Source organism: Pituophis catenifer, unplaced genomic scaffold (assembly GCF_029215685.1).
Source record: "Pituophis catenifer annectens isolate HBS135680 unplaced genomic scaffold, rPitCat1.0.hap2 SCAF_8, whole genome shotgun sequence".
Taxonomy (NCBI): domain Eukaryota; kingdom Metazoa; phylum Chordata; class Lepidosauria; order Squamata; family Colubridae; genus Pituophis; species Pituophis catenifer.
Window position 1 is genome coordinate 80,598,047 of NW_027256888.1, and position 18,901 is coordinate 80,616,947.

The 18,901-nt window shown below is 44.1% G+C and overlaps 1 protein-coding gene across 1 annotated transcript; it reads right to left on the reverse strand.

Moving 5' to 3' along the window:
• Window positions 1-224: 224 nt before the first annotated feature.
• On the reverse strand, window positions 225-6,806 carry LOC139320339 (vasotocin-neurophysin VT-like). Its single transcript, XM_070948616.1, has 3 exons — window positions 6,667-6,806; window positions 1,270-1,471; window positions 225-469 (listed from the first exon to the last, which is right to left on the reverse strand). Exons 1-3 carry the CDS (start codon window positions 6,784-6,786, stop codon window positions 306-308), a joined length of 486 nt encoding a protein of 161 aa, XP_070804717.1. The 5' UTR covers window positions 6,787-6,806; the 3' UTR covers window positions 225-305.
• Window positions 6,807-18,901: the final 12,095 nt, after the last annotated feature.

Here is an 18,901-nt window from a genome sequence, read left to right on the forward strand (position 1 = left end):
TGGGACTACCCGTATATCTACAAAAGAATTTCCTTTCCTTACTTTAGAGAAAGGTTAGCAGTTTTGTGGCATTCATGGGTTTTGTGATAAAGCTTCACATCACCAGCAGCTTCTCTTAAACAACGCTTAAACAAAACAACGCTTAGATTTGTCACACGATGCAAGAAGACTTTTATTAATTTAGAACCGGTTTTGAGGGTAGAGTATTTACATTTTATTCTTAAACGGTTATAGGCTTTGAATCACTCAGGGATACTTTGGGTTCTAAGGCCATGACGCCCACGGAACGCCAGCTCTCCGACACCTTAATAATTTTGTGGTTTTCCTTGTTGTTGCTTGTTCGCCAGGTGCATCAGTCGCAGAAGGAGATCTCCGGTTGAGCCGTCCAGCCCGGTCAAATTCCTTTCCGGAGATGTCCGTCCTCTCTCGCCATTCTCATTTCCGCAGGCAGCATCGGAAACGCAACTCTCTGTAAAAAGATGCAAAGGAGAAGAACCCGTTGAGTTTTGGCACTGACCGCGATGCCTCGTGGATCAGTCCCCGACAGGTAAGGAAGACGGCCAACTAGCTGTCGTTTGTGGAGTTGTAGCAGCAACTCACTCTGGGTGGGGTTAGGATGGTGCCCAACCCATGGGGAAGAGGGGGTCAACTTATTCTACAAAGCACCAGAAGGCAGGATAAGAAACAATGGATGGAAACTCATCAAGGAGAGAAGCCACCTGGAATTTAAGGAGAAATTCCCTAACAGTGAGGACAATTAACCAGTGGAACGACTTGCCACCAGAAGTTGTGGGTGCTTCATCACTGGAGGCTTTTAAGAAGAGATCGGACAACCATTTGTCTGGAATGGAATAGGGCAGTTGTGAAAACCCATTGATTGAGCCATTTTCAAGCCGTTTTTTTGGGCCATTTTCAGGCTGTTTTTGCCCCTAAAATCGGCCTGAAACCGGCCCGAAAAAAGTCCAGAAGCCGGTCTGAAAATGCCCAAAAAACAGGTATGCGTGTGCTGGTCAGCTAGTTTTCAGGTTTCCGGTGCTCCAGTGCACGCATATGCACGCACTTGCACGCACGTTACGGTTTGGGCACTCGGTCCTAAAAAGGTTTGCCATCACTGCTTTAGGGCTTCAGAAAAAAAAAAAAATTCACAGCAGTGATCAGCATAACATTTGGTTGAGGATGAATGCGATTAAATTTTTTACATCGCGTCTGATCTTTCTTTTTCTCTCCATTTTCCCTTCCCCGCCTCTGGTTCCCCCTTCCTGTAAATACCATCATTGCAGCAAATGCCAGGGGCCGCGCATCGCCCGCCTGCACCGCAGGGCTTCCCACCAGCCTCGCAGGGAGAAGGGAGAAAATTCTCTTCCAGGCAACGCAGAGTCTCCGAAGTCCCAAAATAGCAGCCCATCTCTTCTCCGCAACAAATGTTGGGCCCGAAGCAGTTCCCTCTGTTGCCAGGGCCGCAGGGGATACACTAAAAGAGAAATGAAAAGGAGACGATTAACATCTGGAGGTATCACTGAGAAAAAAAACACTTAATCTCCCCCCTGGTATGGCTGACAAAGTGAGGAGAGCCCGTGGCTTAGAGGTTAATACATTTACCTAATATGTAAGTAGCATGGGTTCAAATATGGCTAGCTGACGAGAGCTAAATAGCTTGAAATGGATCTATACTAATGTAAAGGTAAAGGTTCCCCTCGCACATACGTGCTAGTCGTTCCCGACTCTAGGGGGCAGTGCTCATCTCCATTTCAAAGCCGAAGAGCCAGTGCTGTCCGAAGACGTCTCCGTGGTCATGTGGCCGGCATGACTCAATGCCAAAGGCACACGGAGTGCTGTTACCTTCCCACCAAAGATGGTCCCTGTTTTTCTACTTGCATTTTTTACATGCTTTTGAACTGCTAGGTTGGCAGAAGCTGGGACAAGGAACGGGAGCTCACCCCGTTATGCGGCACTAGGGACTCGAACCGCTGAACTGCCGACCTTTAGATCGACAAGCTCAGCGTCTTAGTCACTGAGCCAAGTAGCAGAGGTTCGAATATGGCTAGCTAATGAGAGCTAAATAGCTTGAAATGGATCTATGCTAGTCTCCCTTTAGTTCTTTGTCCGTAAATATAAATTCAGCACTAAAATTGTTTGTTGCGAAGGCTCCTGGATTGGGGCCGAAAGGCGAAAGCTGAACCAGTATTTGGTTCAGCTTTCGTCCCGTATTTGGGTAGATCAGGTTGCCCTGATAGACCGGTCTCACCGGGGGGAAAAAAAAACTTTATCTGGAGGCAAAGAGCCTTTGGTGGCGCAGCTGACTAAGTGCTGTTAAATTGCAGGCACCAGCTGCCTGCAATTACTGCAAGTTCGAATCTCACCAGGCTCAAGGTTGACTCAGCCTTCCATCCTTTTGAGGTAGGTAAAATGAGGACCCGGATTGTGGGGGCAATAAGCTGACTTTGTTTAAAAAAAGAACACCACTTAGGGGGGCCCGAAAGCCCTACTAAGCAGGTATATACAAAAGTATGAGGGCTATTGCTTAACACATTGTAAGCCGCCCTGAGTCTCCGGAGAAGGGTGGCATATAAATCGAACCAATAAATAAATAAATAAATAAATAAATAAATAAATAAATAAATAAATAAATAAATAAATAAATAAATAAATAAATAGGTTCATGCTAAACTGTCGTAGCTCCTCCCTATTGCAAAATCCCAAAACATTAAGGTAGACTGCAGCTCGACCTGGAGGTTCACTAAATGGGCCAGCTCAGACGACCCATCTCCTGTGCAATTTTTCAAGACTCTTTCGAAAGCTGTTTGTGACTGTCAAATGCTAGGCACACACTTACACCCAGGAGTAAGTCTGCTATAGAGGCACACCGCAGAGTAAGCAAAGGTAGTAAAATGAAAAAAATTGCAGGTTATTGGGAGAGCAAAGCATCCTTCGAAGGTTTGGTCTAGTAGGGATTAAGACATTAAACTGGAAAGCAGGACACGGTGAGTTCAAATCCTGCCATAGCCATGAAAACCCACTGGGTGACTTTGACCCGATCACCAGGAGACTGTGAGTTCTAGCCCCATCTTATACATGAAAACTGGGCCAGCCACTCTCTTTCTGCCTGGAAACAGTTGTAAGTCTAGCCTGCTGATTGGATCATGCTAGTTAACCTGGGGTGTTATTTTACCATTGCTAATCCAGATGCTGCCCCCACCCCAATGGAATTAACCTGGTCTCTAAAAGCTGAACAAGGTTGAACCTGGTTAAGATTTGGATGAGAGGCCACAAGGAAATCCCAAGGCCATCACGTAGCATGGGAAAAGTTTTTTTAAAAAAATCCTAGAAGGAAATGGCATGGTTTCCACATTGTTGCCAAAAAAACAACAACAACAACAACAACAAGTAATCCCCAGGAACCGAGTTCAATTCAAAAGAGATTTAAAGCTTGGATGGGAGACCACAGGGAAATCCCAGGGCTAGATTGGATAATCCAAAAACCATCCCAGAACAAAGCGACGGTAAACCATTACGGTACAATTAGGAAAAAAAGAAAAAAACAACTACTCCATGGATTTGTCCATGAATGATTTGACTTCTAAGCTCTCTTTTCTTACTTCAGCTAACTCTTATAGCTTGATTTAGTATTCCTGACCTCTTTCACTGAACAAAATAATCTGACAATCTGCAAATCCATTTACAGGAGTCTTTGGTTTCCCCCCCCCACCTCTCTTTTCCTGTGCTCACAATAATCTTGTCATTCTGCAAATGCTCTGAGATTTAATAAACTGAAGGCACAGAATCTCCTAGGATTGGGAGGGACCTCCGAGGTCTTCTAGTCCAACCCTCTGGCTAAAGGTAAGAGACTTTACACCCTCCCAGTCAAATGGCTTGTCCAATCCCTTCTTGAGAACCTCCAGAGGTGGAGCACCCAGCAAACCGCTTCCCTGATTTTGTTCTCACTGTCAGAAAATTCCTCCTCAGTTCCAGGTGGGATCTCCCCTTCGCAAGCTTCCACCCATTGCTTCTTGTCCTCCCCTCTGGTTCTTTGGAGAATAAGTCCATCCCTGTTGTGGCTCCGTTATCTGAGCCTGTGTCATCGGCAGGAGAGGACTCCGAGAGTGAAGGAGAGGAGTTGGCAAGGCCTCCCTCTCCAGGACCCTCCTCTCTGGCAATGCCTTTGGTGTCCGCCGAAGGGCAAGAGATAGGGCCGGGGCCAAGCACGTCCATGCAGCCACAGATGGACAGTGATGAGGGTAATGAGTCTTGGCTGGATCCACGCCAGCATCGCAGAGATAAGCATGCACAACAGAAGAAAAGGGTGCCCGAGATTAGGCTGAGTCACTGGACCACACCCCACAGGATATAAAAGGGAGCGTGGTGGCCAATCAAACCTTGTGATGAACAAAGCTGAAAGCTTCCACGCCATTCTGCATTGCCGGACTTTTGGCTATAGACTTTGCTGGATTATCTCTGGACTTGATTAACTCCGTAATTATTGAGCTGTTTCTTTTGATGTATCAGAAGTGGGGAGAAGTTATCTCTCCTCTTTGTAAATAATAAACTCTTGGCAGGCAGCCACTAGGTTGTTGCCAAGTTCCGTTATCATAAGGAAAAGGATTTTGCCGGCTGGTTTGGTCTTTAACTCTTGAACGTCTGTTGGTGTGTGTGGGTGTGGTTGGGGACAGAACAATCCCCTCTTCTTCGTGATAGCTCCTCAAGTACTGGAAGATAGTTTTCATGTCATCCCCCCCTAATTCTTCTCTTCCGTAGGCTAGACATACCTAGTTCCCTCAACCGTTCGTCAAATGACGTAGCCTCCAGATCCTTCCTCATCTTTACAAATATATGGAGACTCTCAACCATCCAGGTTCATGGTTGGCCCAAAGGTACTTTTCAAATAGCAATTGGATTTTCTTCGTTTTTTTTTCTTGAAAACCCTTCCCTTTGCGGACAACCCTTTGTCTGAAATGATGTTATTTTTTTTATTATTTAAAGTTTTTATTTTTATTTCTCATAAACACATTTACATGTACAGTCATTTCCATCATTTTTCATTCATCTTTTCTTTTAACTTTCATTTTTCATTTTTACTTTTTCGGGCTGCTCTTTTACCCTTTACCTTTACTCCAACCCTTCTTCTTCTCCTCCCTTTCTCTTCCTTCCTGTTTCTCCTCCTACTTCCTTCGTTCTTCCTCTCCTTCTCTTTCCTACTTCCCCTTCTCTTCCCCCACTCCTCTCTTCTTCCCCCTTCTAACCTTCTCCTCTACTCCTCTTTCCACTCCCTTTTCTTCCTCTCCTTTTCTCTTTCTTCTTTTCCTCCCCTTCTCTTCCTTCCTTCCTCTCTCTTCTCCCTTTGTTCTTCCTCTCCTTCTCTTTCCTACTTCCCCTTCTCTTCCCCCACTCCTCTCATCTTTCCCCCTTCTAACCTTCTCCTCTGCTCCTCTATCCCCTCCCTTTTCTTCCTCTCCTTTTCCCTTTCTTCTTTTTCCTCTCCCCTCTTCTCCTCTCTTCTCCTTTCCTCTCTTTCTACTCCTTCCCCTCTCTCCTGTTGTTTCCCTTTTCAGTTCAATCTAAAGGGGTATTCGAGCAGCCCCAATTTTCTAATTATTCTCATTTCAATTTCTTATTTGTATCTGAAATGATATCAGTTAGAACAATTAATCAGTGGGACAACTTTTTTTTTTTAAATTTGATTTATATGCTGCCCTTCTCCGGAGACTCAGGGCGGCTTACAATGCGTTAAGCAATAGCCTTCATTCTTTTGTATATTTTATACAAAGTCAGCTTATTGCCCCCACAAACTGGATCCTCAATTTACCTACCTTAGAAAGGATGGAAGGCTGAGTCAACCTTGAGCCTGGGGAGATTCGAACTTGCAATAATTGCAGACAGCTGAATGTTAATAACAGTGTTTTTAGTCTGTTGAGCTATCCAGGCTCCTAGAAGTTGTGAATGCTCCAACACTGGAAGTTTTTAAGAAGATGTTGGATAACCATTTGTCTGAAGTGGTGTAGGGTTTCCTGCCTAAGCAGGGGGTTGGACTAGAAGACCTCCCAGGTCCCTTCCAACTCTGTTATTCTATTCTATATAAGGTCTCCTGGGGGTTGGACTAGAAAACTCTGGAGATCCCTTCCAGCCCTGTGAGATTCTGTGCCTTCTGCTTGTCCCTTCCAACTCTGTTATTCTGAACCAAGAGGCTTCTTCAGCTCCGTTCTTTCTTGGCAAAACCAAGAACTGTAGAACTGAAGAAGAAGCTTCCTGGATGAGAAGCCAAACGCTTTCAAAGAAAAAAAAAACAACAACAAAAACAAGAAAGTCCACTTCCCTTTTTTTGGAAAAACCCCTTTGGGATTAAATGATACAATTTAGGTCTTCTATAGGTTTGAAGGCGTGCCTGGTTGAACAGCCGTTTCTCTGGAATCGTACAGGATCCCCCTGTTTGAGCAGTGGGCAGGACTAGAAGATCTCTTGAGGTCCCTTCCAAGTCTATTATTGCTCTATCACCTTTGCATAAGGGGGGGGTGGTTTATCATTCAGGCCACAGGTGATGGAGCTACCACCCTGATGGAAATTAAAGGTTTGGTAACCTACAGACAAGGAAAGGACAATGAGAAGGAAGAGAAGACTATGGAATTCTTCCTTAAGGAAGAAGGCTGGAAGGATAAATGGGAAGTTTTGCCTTACCTGTCGGACTTCTGCATCAGGTATGGACCTCTTTCCTCCTCGGGGGCAGTTCTGGATGTAGCAGGCCGAAGACAAGGTGAGAAGGCCGATGAGAAACACCGAAAGGATCCCGGCAGGCATCTTAGGAAGGTTGGCAAACGGTCTTGCCTTCTGGTTCTTTGTATCTGAGTCCTGGCTGCATCCCCTGCGTATTTATATTGTTCGCATCAATTGGTTTGGAGCCCTGTAACGCTGTGCCCCCAACATTGTTACGGGTGGGGGGGTGGGGGGGCTCTCTTTCCCCCTCCCTCCGCAGACCTCCCACCCGAAAGCCAGCCTCCGACCGACACCCGTAATTGAGCCATTCAGTGCCGAGAGCTGTTCATTTCTCCCAAAGCTGCCGCTTTATTGGCAGCCCATTATTTTTTTAATCAGGGCATCATCAAAATTGTGAGTCGGATGGCCTGCGGGGACGACGTTGGCTGGCGGCAGCGAGAATAAAATCAGGATGATTTTTTTCTCTGTCCAAAATCTTTTTTTTTCCCCCTGGGAGGGATGTTGTGTTTTATGGCTCAACCTTCGTAAACATCGCTAGGTTGACTGCGAAAGGCATCAAAATCCTCCGCCACTTTGAAAAGCAGATGCCACTCTTGGAAGGAACAGCTGGCACGGTCCTTCCTCTGAAAACAATAAAAGTGCGGCATAAGTTTTATGTTCTGAAAGCTCCTTTGACTTAAAGCTAACTCCATCTAACTCCTAACCTTTATTTGTTTGTTGTTTGTTGATCCTATTTCAGAAATATAAGGGCACATTTACCTTGGAGGTTCTTTTCTTATCTCTCGTTATGCAACATCTTAATGCTTTTTAAGATTCTAATAGGGTTAGGGTCTTCTCTTCTCTCCTCTCCTCTCCCCAATTCTATTCCATTCCATTCTTGTTTTCTATTCTATTTTCTCTTCTTTTCTACTCCTCTCCTCTGCCCTCCCCTTCCCTCCTCCATTCCATTCCATTCCATTCTATTTCTAGTCTAGTCTAGTCTAGTCCAATCCAATCCAATCCAATCCAGTCCAGTCCAGTCCAGTCCAGTCCAGTCCAGTCCATCCCATCCCATCTGATTTTATCTCCTCTCCTCTCCTCTCCTCTCCTCTCCTCTCCTCTTCCATTCCATTCCATTCTTGTTTTCTGTTCTGTTCTGTTCTGTTCTGTTCTGTTCTGTTCTGTTCTAGTCCAGTCCATCCCATCCCATCTGATTCTATCTTCTCTCCTCTCCTCTCCAATTCCATTCCATTCCATTCCATTCTTGTTTTCTATTCTATTCTATTCTATTCTATTCTATTCTAGTCTAGTCTAGTCTAGTCTAGTCTAGTCTAGTCTAGTCTAGTCTAGTCTAGTCTAGTCCAGTCCAGTCCAGTCCAGTCCAGTCCAGTCCAGTCCAGTCTAGTCTAGTCCAGTCCAGTCCAGTCCAGTCCAGTCCAGTCCAGTCCATCCCATCCCATCCCATCCCATCTGATTCTATCTTCTCTTCTCTTCTCTTCTCTTCTCTTCTCTTCTCTTCTCTTCTCTTCTCTTCTCTTCTCTTCTCTTCTCCTCTCCTCTCCTCTCCTCTCCTCTCCTCTCCTCTCCTCTCCTCTCCTCTCCTCCATTCCACTCCATTCCATTCCATTCTTGTTTTCTATTCTGTTCTGTTCTGTTCTGTTCTAGTCCAGTCCATCCCATCCCATCTGATTCTATCTTTTCTCTCCTCTCCTCTCCTCTCCTCTCCTCTCCAATTCCATTCCATTCCATTCCATTCCATTCCTGTTTTCTATTCTATTCTATTCTATTTTATTCTATTCTATTCTATTCTTTTCTAATCTAGTCTAGTCTAGTCCAGATCAGTCCAGTTCATCCTATCCTATTCTATTTTCTCTCCTCTCCTCTCCTCTCCTCTTCTAGTCCATTCCATTCCATTCCATTCTTGTTTTCTATTCTATTTTCTATTTTCTCTCCTCTCTTCCTTCTTCCATTCCATTCCATTCCTGTTTTCTATTCTATTTTCTGTTCTTTCTATTTTTCCTCTCCTCTCCCCTCCCCTCCCCTCCCCTCCCCTCCCCTCCCCTCCCCTCCTTTTAAGCTCTTTGGTGAACTCCCGATTCAATACACCTTGCAAACACAAAACAGGTCAAACTGAGCAATTGTGTGAACACAATCAGTGACATCTCCAACCCCTCTTTTGCGGCCAGGACAAAAAGATAGGGAGAAGGCCCGGGAGCGGGAGAAGGGGGGATCCTGGCAATATTTCAACCCATCCTCCACACTTGACTCCAGCCAAAGAGCTGCCGAGATCTCCTGCCAAGCTACAGATGGAAACTCCTCTGATTCAGCATCAGGAGGAGCGTGGGACTCTTTGGCTGCAGCCCCCCAAATTCCCCTGCGCCCATTCCCATCTGGGTAGGACAAGGGACTTCCAAAAGGGGCTTTGGAGGAAAACTTTCCCCCTTTTTTCCCTCCTACTTTTGAGTCTGGAAAAACACAGTGACTCAGAAGAGTCCAGCTCCGTGGTGGGTTTCAAATTTTTTTACTACCGGTTCTGTGGGCGTGGCTTGGTGGGCGTGGCATGGCTTGGTGGGCGTGGCAGGGGAAAGATATTACAAAATCTCCATTCCCGACCTGTCCACAAGCCAAAGAATTTTGGGGGATGATATGCAAATGGTTGTCGGAAATAATAGGAGACACCATTGAATTAGAACCAAAAATATTTCTCCTGGGAATCTTGAAGACAGAAATGGCAAGAAAGAAGAAGTACCTTATCGTACATATAATAACAGCAGCAAGAATCTCCTTCGCTCAACCCTGGAAAGAGAAAAAGTTACCACCCAAAGAGCATGTAATTGGGAAGATAATGGAATGCGCTGAAATGAACAAACTGACGTTAGAAATCAATGAAAGAGAGGAAACTGACTACTATAGCGTGTGGGATATGTGGTATGAGTGGTTAGAGAAAAGAAAATCGAAGTGAAGTGTAAGAGAGCTAAAGGTCAATCAGATGATTAATTAAATGGGTATATTGAAACGAGTTGTACTACAGGCAGTAGGAAGAAAATGGAATATGATATAAATAAGAACTCCTACAAGTAGTACCTTTTTAAGTTAAGATAATTAGGTAATACCATGTAAATAATATGTAAATATTATGTATATGTATGTGCTTATTAACACCATGACACCGGAAAGGTGGAATTGTATTATAATTTTCTAACAATAAAAGCTTATATATATATATATATATATATATATATATATATATATATATATATATATATATATATGTCTTCTTAAGTTTTCGCGGGTGTGCATATGCAAAAAATTAAAATCTTGGGTGTTTTCCCGCGTCATTATAAATAAGTTGGTTAAAATATTTAAAATCCTGGTTAAAATCCCAGCTTAAAATCTTCTAAAAATCCTTACAGAGCACTCTGCAAGGTCCTTTAAAACCTCAGCTAAAATCCTACCAGTGACTTTAAAAGTTTTTCTTAAAGCAACGTTTCGACAGGCTCACAACCCTGTTATCTTCAGGCTCTGTTTCATGTAGAAGCTATGGGTTCTCTGTTGCGGGGCCGGAGCTGTCGCTTATCTATGTTTGCTGCTGCTTTTTATTTATTTATTTGTTTGTTTGTTTCCATTTCTATACTGCCCTTCTCCAAATAGGACTCAGGGCGGTGAACAGCCAAAGTAAAAAAACAGAACATACAAAATTTAAAAACAGTTTAAAATAATTAAATATTTTTGCCGTAAATTAAAAAAACCCAATTTAAAATCAATTTAAAATTTAACTCAAGCCAGCCCAGCTAGTTGAAATAAATAGGTTTTCAGGGCCCGACGAAAAATCCAGAGGTCTGTTATTGTACGTATCTCTGGGGGGAGGTTGTTCCAGAGGGTGGGCGCCGCCACAGAGAAGGCTCTCCCCCTGGGGGTCGCCAGCCGACATTGTCTGGCGGTTTTCGCGGGTGTTTGTATGTAGGTCTTTGGTTATTCGGGTTTTCTCCCGCGTAAAATTGGAGGTTTCTTGGCAACGTTTCGACAAAGTCTCATTCGTCATCTTCAGGCTGGTGTCTTCGGCTGGTGTCTCCTAGAAGCACAAAGCCGAAGACACCAGCCTGAAGATGACGAATGAGACTTCGTCGAAACGTTGCCAAGAAACCTCCAATTTTACGTGGGAGAAAACCCGAATAACCAAAGACCTACACACACACACACACACACACACACACACACACACACACACATATATATATATATATATTCCGTCCCCAATCCAGGGAAGGACACTGCAAAATCCCCATTCCCTCCTGATCAGCTGGGACTCGGGAGGCAGAGAATAGATGGGGGTGGGGCCAGTCAGAAATTTTTACTACCGGTTCTCCGAACTACTCAAAATTTCCGCTACCGGTTCTCCAGAACTGGCCAGAACCTGCTGAAACCCACCTCTGGTCCAGCTTCACTTCTTCCCAGCTGTAGAGATTTAAACCTGGTTCTCTGAAGGCCTGTTGGATTCCACCTTGCAGGATAAAGGGGCCACCTTGAGCAACAAGGATTCAGGACTGGTGGTGGGATGCTGGGGCTTGCTTTCGGCTTGCAAGGAACATTTCTCTGCCATGGAGGATATTCAGAAATGCGGTCTCTTCACCCCCTACTAACCCCTTCTAACACTGATGATGTTACCTAGTTGGATAGTGAAATGTCTGCAAGAAAACAGCCAAGTCAGAGGGCACCAAGGACTCCACAGTCATTGTCAACATTCTCCTCTTCCTCTTCCTCCTCCTCCTCCTCCTCTCCACAAACCCCACCCCTTTTTAACACTGATGATGTTACCTAGTAGGGTCATAGAACATCTGCAAGAAAACAGCTAAGCTCAGAGACCACCAAGGACCCCAAAGTCGTTGTCAACATTCTCCTCCTCCTCCTCCTCCTCCTCCTCCTCCTCCTCTCCACAAACCCCTTTCCTTTCTAGCACTCTACTATCCCTCTGCTCTGGCAGGAAACCCTAATACCTTGACTTCTATGTCCCTGCATTAGTTCCACTCCTAGCTGATATCCTGGCTTCCACAATCCCATGAGCTCTGCTAGATTTCTTCTGCTACAAATGCCAAGCCGCAAAAGAACAGAATAACAGAGTTGGAACGGACTTTGGAGGCGAATGAATGAATGAGCTGGGAGGGACCTCGGAGGTCTTCTAGTCAAGCAGGAGAACCTATACTATTTCAGATGGTTGACGGTCTAGTCTCTTCTTAAAAATCTCCAGTGATGGAAAAGCCACAACTTCTAGTGGCAAGCTGTTCCACTGGGTTAATGATTCTCACTGAAGTTTCTCCTTAATTCTAGGTTGCTTCTCTCCTGGATTAAATTCCATCTGTCGTTTCTTGTCCTGCCTTCAGGTTCTTTGGAAAATAAATTGATCCCCCTCCTCCCCTTCTTTGTGGCAACTCCTCAAATATTGGAACTCTGCTGTCCCATCTCCCCTAGTCCTTCTCTTCACTAGACGGAACAGATCCAATTTCTGTAACCATGGTTACAATGACGGTTGGGTACCATTTATCAGAGATGCTTCAAAGATGGACTCCGTTGCTGATCAGCAGACCTTGATGGCCAGGGAACTTTTCCTAACTTTAGAGTCTGGGAAAATAACAGAGTTGGCTTAGGGTTGCATTCACGTTGGGTTGTCTTCTTGTACTTAACTCCTGCAGGCTATCGAATCCCCCCACCCTGGTTCTCTTCGACGGAGCAAAACCCTCCCTGCAGTGCAGGGTCCCCCGTGGAGAGACGTGGCAGGCCGGATGCCAGCAGGGAATGACCCGAGACTGTGCCATGAATATGCAGAAAGGAATCTGGCAAAGGACAAAACACGTCAGCAAGCTCGCCCTCGGAGGGCTGGCAGCTGCCCAGGATGGTCGACGCCACAGCCTTTCTCTTCCTTTTAGGAGAAGCAATTCTCCCAGGTGGCTGCGAGGGCTGAATTAATTCACGGAAAAATAACAAAGAAGAAACGGAGAGGAGCAAATCTGAAGAGGACAATTTAGGAGGAGAGAACCAGCCGGTGCTGATTTTATCACCCAGAATTCCCCGACCAGCATGGCCGAGTCTTAAGATTTCTGGAAGCTGATCCAAAGTACTACAGATTTTATTGAAATATAAGCTACAAATAAAATAAAATAAAATAAAATAAAATAAAATAAAATAAAATAAAATAAAATAAAATAAAATAAAATAAAATACAGGGGAAAATAAGGGAGGAAAAAGGAAAGAGGAGAAGGTGTACGGTAAAAAGGGGAAAGGAAAAAAAAGCCATTCTTTTCCAACCCTTTTTAGCACAGAAAATTACATTTCTGTGTGTCCATTCGGCAGGTAATGCTAGAATAGAATGAGCTGGAAGGGACCTTGGAGGTCGTCTAGTCCAGCCCCGTTCAAGCAGGAGACCCTATACCATTTCAGACAAATGGCTGTCCATTAAAAACCTCCCGTGATGGAGCGCCCATGATTTCTGGTGGCAAGCTGTTCCACTGGTTAATTGTCCTCACTGTTAGGAAGTTTCTCCTTAATTCCAGGTTGCTTCTCTCCTTGGTTAGTTTCCAACTATTGTTTCTTCTCCTGCCCTCTGGTGCTTTGGAGAATAATTTGACCCCCTCTTCTTTTGTGGCAGCTCCTCGAATACTGGAATACTGCTATCATGTCACTCCTAATTCTTCTTTCCTTTAGACCAGCCAAGCCCAAATCCTGCAGATGTTCTTCATTATGTTTTGGTCTCCAGGCCTTTGATCCTCTTAGTTGCTCGTCTCTGAACTCTTTTTTTCCCCAAAGTCTCAACATCTTTTTTGTAGTATGGGGACCAAAATTGATTGCGGTATTCCAGATGCTAAGTTAACACCATATCCAAAAAGTCAGAAACAGTGATAACAAAACGTTCATGGACATTTAAGCTTTGAATTGTAGCTAAGCTGTACTTTATGCCATTTGGGCCCAAAGATGAGAAGATGCTCAGATAAAACAGATAATACGGACAAACAGCCGTATTGAAGGAACCACCCAGGTGGAAATGTGACATTCAAAAGAGAAAAGCAAAATTAGATGGTCCTTGACTTACAACTGTTTAGTGACCGTTTAGTTACAATGGCAGTGGGAAAAAAATGACATGTTTTTCACACTTATGACCATTGCAGCATACCCCCCTGGTCATGTGATCGAAATTCAGACGCTTGGTAAATGACTCATATTTATGACGGTTGCAAGTGCTCCGGGATTGTGTTTGTGACTTTTGCAAACTTCGTACAAGCAAACTCAATGGGAAAACCAGATTTACTGGGAGAGTGTATTCCTAACTTAACAACTGCAGTGCTTTACTTAACAACTTAGGCATGAAAGCTGTCTCTGTGACTTTGGGCCAATCACTAGGAGATGGTGAATTATAGTTCCCCCTTAGGCATGAAAGGCGGCTGGGTGACTTTGAGCCAATCACCAGGAGACGGTGAATTCTAGTTCCCTCTTAGACATGAAAGCCGGCTGGGTGACTTTGGGCCAGTCCCTCTCTCTCAGTCCAGCCCACGTCACAAGGTTGTTTTTGTGGAAAAATAGGAATAGGAAGGTGTGTTAGATATGTGTCCTGCTTCGAGCTACTTGCAAAAATAACAAAATCAGCATACGACTAAGTAGGCAAGTAAGGCTCAAAATTGGGATGGAGGGGTGGGGATGGGGGTTATTATTTTATTATTTTAATTTTTTAAATTATTTTTATTTCTTCTATGTCCTGTAAGTTGCCTTGGTAGTATTTATTTATTTAGAAATTTATTTAGAAATTTTAAATTGCCGCCTCCTCCCACATGGCGACTCAACTCCAGGCGGCTTAGAAAGATCTAAAAACACTATATAAAGGAAATAAAAAATAACAGAAAGAAAAATAAATAATAAAACAATAACCCTCCACCCCCGCCCCCCCCCAATCTTGGCAATTTTTAAGACTTGTGAACTTCAACTCCCAGAATTCCTCAGCAACAAGGGTCTCCAATCTTGGCTACTTTAAGACTTGTAGACTTCAACTCCCAGAATTCCTCAGCAACAGGGGTCTCCAATCTTGACCACTATAAGACTTGTGGACTTCAACTCCCAGAATTCCTCAGCAACAAGGGTCTCCAATCTTGGCTACTTTAAGACTTGTAGACTTCAACTCCCAGAATTCCTCAGCAACAGAGGTCTCCAATCTTGACCACAAGTCTTAAAGTTGCCAAGATTGGAGACCCCTGGTCTAAAATATTCTCCGCAGGTTCTCAAAATGACTCAACTCTGCCAGTGGTAAAACGATGACACAGAAAGAGAGGAGTTCATTATTTTTCTCAAGTGTCATTTTCTAGACGGAATGACCACATTAGGAGATTAGGCCAGACTCGATTACTGTATCGTAAAATGACATTAGCGGCAATTATCTGGCCTCATGAAACGGTGCCTTGAATGATAATGCGGCCCTAAAAAATTAAAATGCAATGACACTTTTTTAATATATAAAAGTCAACAAAGGTTAATGAAAATGTTTTTCAAGGGAAGGGAAATTTGCATGCAACCTATACACAACAGCCTAAAAGCGATTCAGAAAATCAAGTCAACGCAACAAACTCGGGGGGGGGTGCCGGAGGCAAAATTAATTCAGCACAAGAGGAAAAAAGGTGAAAGGGCTAACATCTTGAAAGGGTGTGATGAGAGTTACAGCATTTTTTTTTTTGAAGTAGCCCGACATAGGCCTACAGGTTCTAAGTATTATTTGGCAACGTACAAATATAACAACTTTTTAAAAAAATCAGATATGGCTTAGGCAGAAAATGCTCCCACCTGTGGGGTCCTTGTTGCTCTTTGAGCTTGGTTGGGTAGTTGGGTTTTTTTTTTTTGGCAGACGTTTTATGACCCAACTAGGTAATATCATCAGTGCTAGAAGGGGATGAGATGTGTGGGAAAGAAGAGAATGAGGACTATGGGGTCCTTGGTGCTCTCTCTCTCTCTCTGGCTCTTTTCTTGCAGATGTTTCATGACCCAACTAGGTAACATCATCAGTGGTAGAAAGGAGTGGGGTTTGTGGAGGGAGGAGGAGGAGGAGGAGGAGGAGGAGGAGGAGGAGGAGGAGGAGGAGGAGGAGGAGGAGGAGAAGAAGAAGAAGAAGAAGAAGAAGAAGAAGAAGAAGAAGAAGAAGAAGAAGAAGAAGAAGAAGAAGAAAAAGAAGAAGAAGAAGAAGAAGGGAGAAGAAGAAGGGAGAAGGAGGAGGAGGAGGAGGAGAAGGGAGAAGGAGGAGGAGGAGGAGGAGGAGGAGGAGGAGGAGGAGGAGGAGGAGGAGAAGAAGAGAAGAAAGGAGGAAGAGGAGAAGGAGAAGGGAGAAGGAGGAGAAGGAGGAGAAGAAGAAGGAGAAGAAGAGAGGAGAAGAAAGGCAGAGGAAGAGAAGAAGAAAGAAGAAGAAAGGAGGAGAAGGAGGAAGAGGAGAAGAAGAAGGGAGGAGGAGGAGGAGGAGAAGAAGAAGAGAGTAATAGTAGTAGTAGCAGTAAAGGATTGTGGGGTCCTTGATACTCCTTGAGCTTGTTTTCTTGCAGACGTTTCATTACTGAACTAGGTAACATCATCAGTGCTAGAAGGGAGTGGTGTTTGCAAGGAGGAGGAAGAAGAAACAGATTGTGGAATCCTTGATATATCCTGAGCTTAGTTGTTTTCTTGCAAACGTTTCATTACCCAATTTGGTAATACCATCAGTGCTAGAATGGAGTGGGATTTGCGGAGAGGACAACCATGGGGTCCTCGGTGATCTCTGAGCTTAGTGCTTTTTATAGACATTTCATTACCCAACTAGGTAACATCATCAGTGTTCGGGGGGAGGGTAGTTGCTTTTATTTTTATATACTAGTGGCTAATACCCCATCTTTGGAGAAGCTGCTTAAGGCTTACCCTATGAACAGGTCTCTTAGTCCTCGACCTACAACCGTAATTGAACCCACAATTTCAGACCTAAGTCGTGCTGGTCATAAAGTGGATCGCCACATAAACTGTGCCCAATTTCATGCCTTTTTGCGAGGGTTGGTAATTAAATGCTGCGGTTGTTAAGTGAACCGATTGTTCGCTACGACGTGGTAAATGCAGGCTGGTTGCCAAACACCCAAAATGTAGTTATTTGTGTGTATGTATGTGTGTGTGTGTGTGTGTGTGTATGTGTGTGTCACATGCTGACTGGGGAATTCTGGGAGTTGAAGTCCACAAGTCGTAAAGTTGCCAAGATTGGGAACTCGTCTAGACCATGTTTTCCAATTTAGCAATTTTAAGATGTGCTGACTTCGTCTTAACATTTTTTTAATCTTGCGCCAGCTTTCACAAACGACAGCAATACAACTGCTGTCCCCTGTGATTTCGAACAGTAATCTTTTTTTTTTATTAAGGCTTAAAAGGTCATTGGTCAGATGCCTTGACCACTGTACCCCTAGCTGCACAATAGACCAAGATTTACACACCAAACAGGGGTGTATAAAACACAACTTTTTTGGTTCTCCTTTTAACCGATTGCACGATGAATTAAAATGGCCGCCGAAACTGTTCAAACTGCTCTCGTTTCTGTTTTCTGGAAGGCTTCAGGACAGATAATTTCTTTGTTTCTTTAGGTGTTCAGGGTTTGAATCTTACCAAACAATATTTTATTTATTTATTTTTGGGGTGGTGGTAGGGAGCCTGCTCCGGATATGACTGCATCCTTGTTAAGAACTTGCCAAAGAGGTCTATTTTTCTCTCTCTTTTTTTTTTTTTTTTGCACATCTAGTGAAACAAACAGAAAATCCAGAGAGGGATCATGTAGAAGATCATAAAACAGATGACTTCGAGCCGATGTTTTCCTGAAATTCTTTCTTAAGTAAAACAAAAAACACAAAACCTCTCATTGAACGTCCAAAAAAAAAACACCTTCAAAAACAGTCACTGTGAGAGAGGGACCTTGGAGTGCTAATAGACGATCACTTAAATATGAGCCAGCCGTGTGCGGCAAGCAGTCGAAAAAGCTAATACGATCCTGCGTTGTATAAACAGAGGCATTGAATTAAAATCACGTGAAGTGTTAGGACCGCTTTGTAAAGCCTTAGTAAGGCCACACTTGGAGTACTGCATCCAGTTTTGGTCACCACACTACAAAAAAAAGAGGTTGAGACTTTGGAAAAAATGCAGAGAAGAGCAACTAAGATGATTAAAGGCCTGGAGACTAAAACTTATGAAGGACGGTTGCAGAATTTGGGTTTGACTAGTCTAGAGAAAAGAAGGATTGCGGGGGTGACGTGATAGCAATATTCCAGTATTTGAGGGGCTGCCCCAAAGAAGACGGAGGTCAACTTATTCTCCAAAGCACCAGTGGGCAGGACAAGAAACAATGGATGGAAACTCATCAAGGAGAGAAGCAACCTGGAATTAAGGAGAAACTTCCTAACAGTGAGGACAATTAACCAGTGGCACAACTTGCCACCAGAAGTTGTAGGAGCTTCATCGCTGGAGAATTTTAAGAAGAGACCGGATAACCATTTGTTTCAAATTGTAAATGGTCTCCAGCTCCATTCTGATTTGAGTAGATCCTTTGAAAAGTGAACTGCTAATTCCTCCCTTTTGCGAACGGGAAGCCACCGATGACACAGGCAGTTTGAAACATGGCCAAAGAACAGAACTTACCGGATTTTTCGGAGTATAAGACGCACCTTTTTCCCTCCCTAAAAGGGGGTGATAATTTAGGTGCGTCTTATACACCGAATGTAGCCCCACCCACCCACGGGCCCCCCCACCCTTTGGCCTCTGCCTCGCAGCAGTTTACCTCCTTGCAAGCAAACAGCAAGAAGAAACAGCTCCTTTCAGCTTCAGCACAGCCTAATTAGCACAAGTTGATCGGATCGGCCTCCCGACTCTCAGCTGATTTGCTCCCAGCTGTTTTGCGCAGGGCTCTGCTGCTTGCTGCAAAGTGATAAATTGCTGGAACAGATTTTTTTTTCTTCCCCTTGTGCTAATCAAGCTCTGCTGAAAACGAAAATGAAAGTAAAGCAGGCTGTTTGCTGCAAGGAGGCAAAATTTTGCTCAGAGGCAGAGGGAGATTTCTTTTTCTTCTTTTCCTCGCCAAAAAAGGTAGGTGCGTCTTATACTCCGGTGTGTCTTATGCTCCGAAAAATACGGTAAGTTATACAGATGCGGCGTTTTTATGTATAAATGAACATTTTTCGGAGAGAGAGAGAGAGAAAAGAAA